Raw genomic sequence first — 8,623 nt, forward strand, 5'->3', positions numbered from 1 at the left:
GAAATTTGATTATGCAGCACTGCTACTACCTTTATTAATAACAGTAATACTTCTGGTAGTACCAGAATACTGAAAGCAAAACCACCAGTAAAAGGTCACTGTTCTGAACTTCCAAACTGTCTTTATTTTCTAGTTATTGATAGTGTCAGAGATTGCTACATAAAATTTAGCAGTTGAAATTGTTTTACCTGCAGATTGTTTGAAAAGGAGAAGCAAAGCTATTCATCCTTTCCAAGCCGCTGTCATGGCAACCCCCCCACATGACTAGCTGAAAACACACTGCAGTCTCCAAGCCCCACAACTCAGCTGCTTACAGGGCAAGGGTTCAGGGCTGACAGCACACAGCTTGCGGTATACAGAGATTGTGCGGGCTTCTCAGTGCTGCAAGATGCAACACAGGGCTTATCAGCCAGTACTTCCATGTGGGAACAAGTATCTACAGCAGAAATGGGACGTAACTTGCTACAAGGAACACAGGAGAAAGGTATGTTATTTTTATAAGACAATTCCTAAAATAGAGTCATGTGTTACTGCTGTTATTTTAAGTTTGTGAAAGCCATCATGCTTGTGTGCATGCTTTTGATGGGTATGCCTATTGATTGACCATTTAAATCCCTTTGTAGATGTTTGCTTGCTTATTGTTCTAGACACTAAATGTATATACATTAATTTATAAAAAAAAAAACTACCAGCCGGGTAGGGGAATGCCATAACTTTATTACCTTATTTTTCTTTTCTTGGTCATTTGCTTGGCCCATCAGTAATTTTTCTGATGCTTTTATTTGCACCCATTTATTGAAGCCAACACTACCCTTCCTTTTATGCTGTAAACTGATAAACATCCTTCAGTCAATTCAAATTCAAAACGAAATCTATCAACAATGCTCTGTGTTCTGTTATTTTGATAACTGAATTAAGCACAAAAACCTAGGTAATTGTTAACTGTTACTGAATCACACAAAAGAATGAGAGATCAGTAATTGTTACTAAATGAAACATGAAGCCATCGCAGAGAAAATCTCAAAATGTAGAACTACATGGAATGCAAATTAACAGTTCCCAGTGGAATGATTCAGTTCTCCTGAAAAGAAATTAAATACAATTAAAAGCAATGAATAGTGTGCCCATATAAGTGACTAAGCTATTCCATACAGTATGTTTATACTCTTGAACAAAGTATACACTTTCACAGTACATGACTTTAGCGCTACAGGTGGTACTCAAAATGAATCCAAGATTTTACTGTTGTACTCCTTTTCTTGGTCATTTGCATGCCCCCTCAGTAATTTGTCTGATGCTTTTTTTTACCAAAGTGAATGAAGTGCCACAATAGCAGCAGCAGCCCTGCTACAGTAGGATTTGAATCCTGACAATGACAATTATGAGTCCAGAACCTTAACCACTGCACCACACTGCTGCAATTACCTTAGCACAGCAATGAATGATTTTATTCCATACACTTCAAACAGAACCATTCACTTCTAAGTCATCTTATGGAAAATCATAGTAAATTGTGAACAATTAATTGATATTTTAGCTTGAGGTTATTCTGTTCTCTGTGTACACTGGTGTTTAGAGCTTTAATGAACAGAACAGTACTTTAATGCTCTTAACTATTTACAAGGGAGACAAGACCCAGAGGAACAGCTGAACTAGCTAACGGTCTTCACTACTACTTCTCTGGAGGGTTTTCTGGAGAGAACGCTCTTCTGCTCGCTACTTAAGGCCCTCCTTTGGGAATACCCACATCCGCCATCAGTTGCCCTGACTTCCGTACAGAACAAAGAGCAACATTCATTTCTACTGTGTCTTCCTGCTCAATATCTGGGGAAAAGTGATCACTAGACTATTGTAGACACCTACTGTAAGTTGCTTAATAGGTATGTGCATACTGCAGTTTCCTATGACAGAAATGAATAGGTTGCTCCACAAAAAGCTGAAGTTTTACCAGATTAAAAACAAACATGTACCACCTGTATCTGCAAATACAGAATCTGAATTTTGTAAGGAAATTGTTTTTTTTTCCTTCAGGTGAAGTCAGCACAGCCCATGGTGAACACTACCTCACCGCAAGCATACGGTCATCTTCACGCAAAAATGAAGAAGTTGAAGGTAACAAAAACATAATTTGCCGTTAACTGCATAAAGCAAAGGTCATTGCTGAAATTGGTGTACCTGCAGATTGCTTGAAAACTAAATGGAAAGCTATCTATCCTTTTCTAGAGAGTGGTAATGTTTTACAGAATATTAGGGCTGTTAATTCATCCTAAAAATTGTGCTTACTGCAAATATCTTTGCAGTGCCACTGCATGTGCTTAGATGTGAAATGTGTGTCTTGAATTTGTTCTGTATTTTTGTTTCTCAAGCTGGAAGAGGAGCGTCTGTCTGTTATTCAGAGAGATAACGACATGCTGCTGGGGAAGATGTCTTATATTATGAGGACAACAGGACGTATTGACAACAGAAACGACTACGAATATAAAAGGTACCCTTGTAAATGGAAAACAAAACGTGCCTCACAATTACAGCCAAGCACCCAACTGCAGGACACAATCTTAAGCAATTAGTTACACAGCAGAGAGAAAGCATAGCACAGGGTAATATAAGGATAGGGCTCAATAGACAGTAGACTTCAATAATGAAATAATATGCCGTAAAAGCCAGTAAGGTACAGCCATGAATCTGAAGGTACACAGGAGAATGACGAGCTCAGCAAAGGTCCTTGCAATGTTCTGTGTCAGAGGGCAGTGACGAGTACTGCTGGGCCGTTGGCTTTTGTTGGCTCCATGACAGAAAAACGTTTCAATATATAGGCACCTAATGTTTTAAGAAGACATGTTTCAGACCGTTTTAGTCTTTTAGCTGTGATTGCTGATTGAAGTGCACCATGTGCACCAGTTACCGTAGACACAGCTCTTGAACTTCAAGCACGTTTCATGGTTCTCCTTTAGGCCATCACCAGTAAAAACCCTTCAACACACATTTCAATCCATAACACAGTTCACATTTGGACGGTGTCAAACGTGAACACCATGAAACTAATGATTAATTAATTAAATAAAAACCCTGTGGACACTAATGTGATGTTCCACTAATACCACTGATATTTTAATGACCTATCATCACCTCCTGTCTTGCTCTTTGAGGTAAATGCCTTAAGGACTGTAGTTGAGAACGGTTTATTCTGTCATTTATTTTAACTCTGCTACATGGCATCTAAATGAAGGCAAACCGTGTGTTTGAATAATTTGATGACATAGACAGAAGACCTTGTGGACTGTAGAAAATGCTTGCATTTTCCCGGGTGTCTGAACTGCAGTCTGAGCAGAGAGAAGCGACAGCAGGAGCTGCTTCGCGTCACCAAGGAGAACCAGGTCATCCTGGAAAGGATCTCCCATTGTGGGTCACGCTACAGTGTGGAGACGTGGCGTGAGGACTGGCGGAGGACTGAAAAATACATGGAGCGCATTGCACGCTACCCCCGGAGACAGAGTACCGCGTGCAACAGAAAGGTAAAATGCATTTGAAGTTAATCCATTGTCTGCTTCTTTGTGTTCCTGGATGTGCCACTGGATGTACTGGGTTCCCATGAATACCTCATGCAAAATCTGGAAGTGGGAACCCCACCTTTTTGTAAGTATATGTAAGTGCTTATCAACTTAGTTCTGTAAGTGCTAAGTATATGTAAGTGCTTATCTATTTCAATTCTGATGGGCAGTAGTGCTAAAGGAGAAATCTTGGAGTGTCTGGTTACTTTAGAATTGCTGAGCCGTGCTCCTAAGTAAACTTCTGAAATTGTGTGGGCTGTTAAAGCAGTTCTATGGTTCATTGTAATGTGGGCCTTTCGTGCACATCAAGAGAAATGATCGTCTCTAATATGTTTTTTTAAGATTAAAGCTATGTCCTCCAGGAATAAGACCAAGAAAAATGAGGGAAAAGAAAAGGATAAGGAAGATCAGAGAGCATGCGTCCCTGGACCTCATCAGCCTAACGAAGGGTCTGAGAGAAAGGAGAAAACAGAGACAGAAGAGAGAGAAAGCAGTTCTGGGGCTGAGACGTCTGAGGACACACGAGAGGAGACAGAGCAGACGACTGAGCAGGGGGATGTAGACAAGGAATAATTGTTCTGCACGGGTTTTTGCATGTGGCAAAAGAATACCGATTATATACACACAATACACAATTATATTTCTTGTGCATGCTACAATTGTGAAGGCAACATGGCATGTGGTAAATGCTCTTTACTGAAAAACAAAGCTGAAATGTGGAAAATGCTTTAAGATGCTATGCTAAGAATTTTTGTAACAACAGAAATTGCCTTGGATATGATTATGTTGTGATTTTTTTGAGCAATTAAAATATTGCTGTCTAACATTTCAAATCTCTTGCAAACATCTGTTAGTTCAGTTTGTTTACTGTGGCTAATTAAGTTTAACATCATCAACGTTAACATATTCAGTAAGTTAAATAAGATATCAGACATCACTGGAAAATGGAAATGGTTTGTTGTTGTATGTTGACAACTAATTAAAGTTTCTTTTAGAGCTCAAATAATAAAAACAGCTACTTGTAAACAGCAATTAGTAGCGTCTTCCTTCCACTTGATTCAATGCACATAATTCACATTGGTTGCTATTATTATCTTGTCTAAACAAACCTTTGAATTATACTACAAATATGGTTGAAAAAGGAGCTTGTCCTTTGGAGGTTTTACTCAGCGGTTTCTTAAATATACCCTTATCACCATAAAAGTGGTGAAGACAGTAATGAAACAGCATGACATCTTGAAAATTAATTACTGACTGCAGAGATTCCTCAACATATCTTTATTTGGCTGGAGACCTGTAAATATGTATTTTCCCTCTTACTGTACATGACTGCCTCTGTTTAACATATTTTTTGTCTATTTTTTTATTATTCATTAATATATTAATACGGTAGTTTTTTTCCATCTAGAAAGTATCTAAAGTGTTAAAGGAAAGGAATAGGGATCTCACATTCTCCACAACTGAAGTGTATGTCATGGACTGACAGAACGTGGCAGTGGGTCAGAAGTTTGTAGACTATACTGACTTCGCTTATAGTGACCAGTGTCTTTGTCAGGGGGTGTGTTTGTCTTTTTTTTTGTTATTTGAGATTCCTCTCAATTAAAGGTCATTACAACACAAAAGGCAGAACAGCTGGAAACCCATAAAGATTGACTGATGCGCTGTTTTTGCTTACATTCCTGTTAATTACCACAGTTCAGGTGATGTGGGTTGGTGAGACACTTTAACTGTGCTTGCAGAAGGGAGGAGACTCCAGAATAGGGGAAGAACAATCATTACACCTGCTCATCTGCATACAGCCTGTTCGTTAATTGGCCCCAAGCCGTTAGCTCTACCTACTCCCAAGACATCACACACTGAGTCCTGAGCTCTGACCAGGAAGGGGCTTCTTAAGCACCAGTCAGGAGGACACAGAGGAGAATTTCAAGAGAAAAATGTGGTAGGGACACAGATTTCACCACTGGAAACAGGAGAGAACTCGGGCACCAGAGGAAGGTGTCCAACAGAGAGCAGGAGAGGAAGGCCCATCGTTCAGCTCTCTCTACCTCCTGCTGCCCTGCATTGGACTCAGGGGAGGGGTGGGGACAGTAGGTACCCCATTGTTTGGGATGGTCAGGACTGAACAGGATGCATAAGACAATGGAAGGACTACATGGAGTTTCCTCCTTCAGTGCGACTGTAGATACTGAAGAAGGCATGCCAGGATACTGACCAGAAATATTTCATTAGAACCAGACTTTTCTTTTTTCCTTAAGAAGATTTGTTTGGGATTAATGGGGACTGTGTTGTTTATGTGTTTTTGCGAATATGTGTCTTGTTTGGATATTTTGTGTTGTATGTTCCATGTATCATGCAGACAGAGATGAATGTTGTAACTGCTGGAGGATAAAAAGGATAATTATGTAGTACTATTGCCTTATACTGGTCTGTGGGAGCTCTGGTGATTCTGGTTAATACAAACAACTTGTTGTGGGGGAATAGGGTCCTAGCACTCTTAGAACTGTGTGGTGGCATAGAAAGCTACAAATCATCCTGCATAATGGGGTCACATAGTATCTATCCAGATATGCATTGTACATTCCAGGGCAAAACAACTGCTTTTCTGATTAGGTGACAAATTGAGAAATTACTGCAAATTAAACTGGAGAACTGCATAAGAACACAAGAAAGTTTGCATTTGAGATTTAGCACAACTAGTTTGTACTTTAACACAATATGGGGGACATTTGAAGAGATCGATTATGACCCAAGGATGTGAAGTGCTGGGTAAGTTGTATAAATAAATTAGTATTAATATTAGTATTATGATGTATTTTATCCTTCAGGACTAGACTAAGTGATTATGCCCCAGCTGCCACAAACTTTGTCTTTCAAAATAGATTCTAGCTCTGTACAAAAATGTTCCCAATAGTAACAAACTCGTAAGTAGTCACAGCTGCATTTGAATGGTTCTAATATAGTGGACTAAAATTAAAAAATCAAACTCAAGTTTGATTGAGATACAGTTGATGCGAAGTTACAGTGATTATTGAAAAGACATTATTAGAACCAATGCCGCTGCTCAGGTATAACAATGAGTTAAATAAGTGAAATTGAGCATTCTGTAACATCTGTCAGGAGGTCTCAAATTGAATGATATTACACTAAATAGAATATGACCATGAAGTGAAAGGTTTCAATGACCCCATGCCAATTACAAAATAATTTATTTTCAATGAGTTTTCATCCTCTTGATTCCTGAACTGCCTACAGCACAGAATGGAATCATTTCTAGTTCTTCTAAAAAGCAGTTATTTTTCATTTCTAATGAAGTATGGTAAAAGCTTCTCAGTAATAGTTATCTGTTAATTACAATTATCTTTTGACAGAATTATTTTTTGCAACTATTACAGTTATACAATTATTGTTTTTGGATTTTTGACAGAATGCAATATTATAATCTGTGGTTCATTTTTAAAATGGATGGTTTATTATCTATTTTTAATACCAACCTCTTGACCACAGCTTCTGACGCTTCTGAATTTGTAGTCAAATTTTTAACGCTTACATTATGACCGTGGCTGTTTTTCCTTCGCTTCAAGTGTGACTTTCGCTGCCTGTGAGCTAAGGTTTTACAGAAATTAGTGTCTAAGATAGTAAGTATGTCGGAGTAGAATCTCTACATCTACTTCCGTACATCGCCATCAAACGCACTAAATGTGATAAATGTGTGATGTTACTTGAGTCATACACTGATGTAGTTTGCGCTTTTGCTGGGTTTTGGTGCGTGTTTTTCCTTTTGTCGTTTTGAACAGTCCCCAAGTTGGTTAAACCTGTCTTTCTCCCGTGAGCACCCCAATAGTCACACGCCTCTTTACTGGTCTCATGTCATGTCACCGGCATGAGTACATAATGGGAGAGTTTTTTCCCCCCCTCTCTGACAATTTGTTTCGTTGCCAAAAGCCAGGAAAGGTGGAGGGTATTTCCTGTAGAGCTTTGTGAATAATTGAGTTGTTTCGCGATAACTGGAATAAGAGAAGACGCTAACAGTGCGGAAGAGGTTAAGGATAGTTTTGGGAGTACTGTCCAGAGAGACTGGCGGTGGCGTGGGTGGAGGGTGTGTGTACCACCCTGGGAGGAAAAGAGGCTACTTACTGACGATTTTTTGAGAGATTGTAAAGTACGGCTGTGCAGACGGGTTTTTTTTTGCTGTTGTTGTTGTTGTTGTTTCATTTTGGTTTAGTAGAATTATGTAAATTTATGTTTTCACTTGCCTTTCATGCCTAATTGTCTTTTTGCTATTGCGTTGTATTGTAGCGGTTTCCCTTAAAGTATGTACGCGAGGGGAGAAGGAAGCAGCCAGAATAACAGGTTGCAAGCTCATAGGGGGGTCACTGCCACATGCTCGTAACTGAAACAGAGCATTGCATTTGCTGACACCCCACGGAGTAAAGTAAAATGTCCACCTCCTCCCCCTTTAATAGGAGGAGAGGGTAAAGAAAGTGAGCATGCGCAGAGGGGGGGTACTGTAGGTCAAGGAAAAAGGCCAGGCACGGCAACACCAGGGGCTGAGTGCTGTAGACTAGTATTCTAGTCTTTTACCCAGTTGGCACAGATAATAAAGGCTAAAAGGATAAAGGAGGCAGTGTACAGTTACACAAAGCCTGACCTATTGCAGTTTAATATAGGCACAGATTATGGGGGTTTCCTTACTGTTTTTTTTTTGCAGTTTAACATACCAGGTTCTCATTGGTCTGGCCCATGATTCCTAGCAGCTTGTGTGGACAGTTAGTAAAATATCAGCAAAGCATTGGATCTGGAACTTGTGAGGTGAATTAATGTTTTTCTGCAGCTCTTGCTTGTACCAGATTTAACTTGAAGAAAATAGTTGTGAATTTTATCTTTTTAAGATGCATATGTAATAGGAGATGCTCAGAAAATATTTTTGGGTCTTATATTAGGACATACAAAAAAGGTAGTATATACTTTTAACAATAAAAGATAAAACTGAATTGAACACAGACTGACTATGGAGATCTTTGAAATGATGGACAAAATACTAAATTACCACTGTAATTTAAAAACTCCAGTTATTA

The 8,623-nt window shown here is 39.1% G+C and overlaps 1 protein-coding gene across 1 annotated transcript; it reads left to right on the top strand.

The window, feature by feature from the left end:
* Positions 1 to 316: 316 nt before the first annotated feature.
* cfap97d2 (CFAP97 domain containing 2) lies at positions 317 to 4,574 on the top strand. The gene is made up of 5 exons (XM_088913381.1): positions 317 to 484; positions 2,032 to 2,112; positions 2,367 to 2,485; positions 3,320 to 3,512; positions 3,891 to 4,574. Exons 1-5 carry the CDS (start codon positions 389 to 391, stop codon positions 4,119 to 4,121), a joined length of 720 nt encoding a protein of 239 aa, XP_088769507.1. The 5' UTR covers positions 317 to 388; the 3' UTR covers positions 4,122 to 4,574.
* Positions 4,575 to 8,623: the final 4,049 nt, after the last annotated feature.

Source organism: Atractosteus spatula, chromosome 4, assembly GCF_055471065.1.
Source record: "Atractosteus spatula isolate fAtrSpa1 chromosome 4, fAtrSpa1.hap1, whole genome shotgun sequence".
Classification (NCBI taxonomy): Eukaryota; Metazoa; Chordata; class Actinopteri; order Semionotiformes; family Lepisosteidae; genus Atractosteus; species Atractosteus spatula.

What these genes read in the sequence shown, in the direction of transcription:
- cfap97d2 (XM_088913381.1), top strand. Translation starts at nt 389, where the DNA reads ATGCAACACAGGGCTTATCAGCCAGTACTTCCATGTGGGAACAAGTAT. An exon ending in AACGACTACGAATATAAAAG is followed by an intron (nt 2,486 to 3,319) that starts GTACCCTTGTAA and finishes TCTGAACTGCAG; the next exon opens with TCTGAGCAGAGAGAAGCGAC. An exon ending in GTACCGCGTGCAACAGAAAG is followed by an intron (nt 3,513 to 3,890) that starts GTAAAATGCATT and finishes TGTTTTTTTAAG; the next exon opens with ATTAAAGCTATGTCCTCCAG.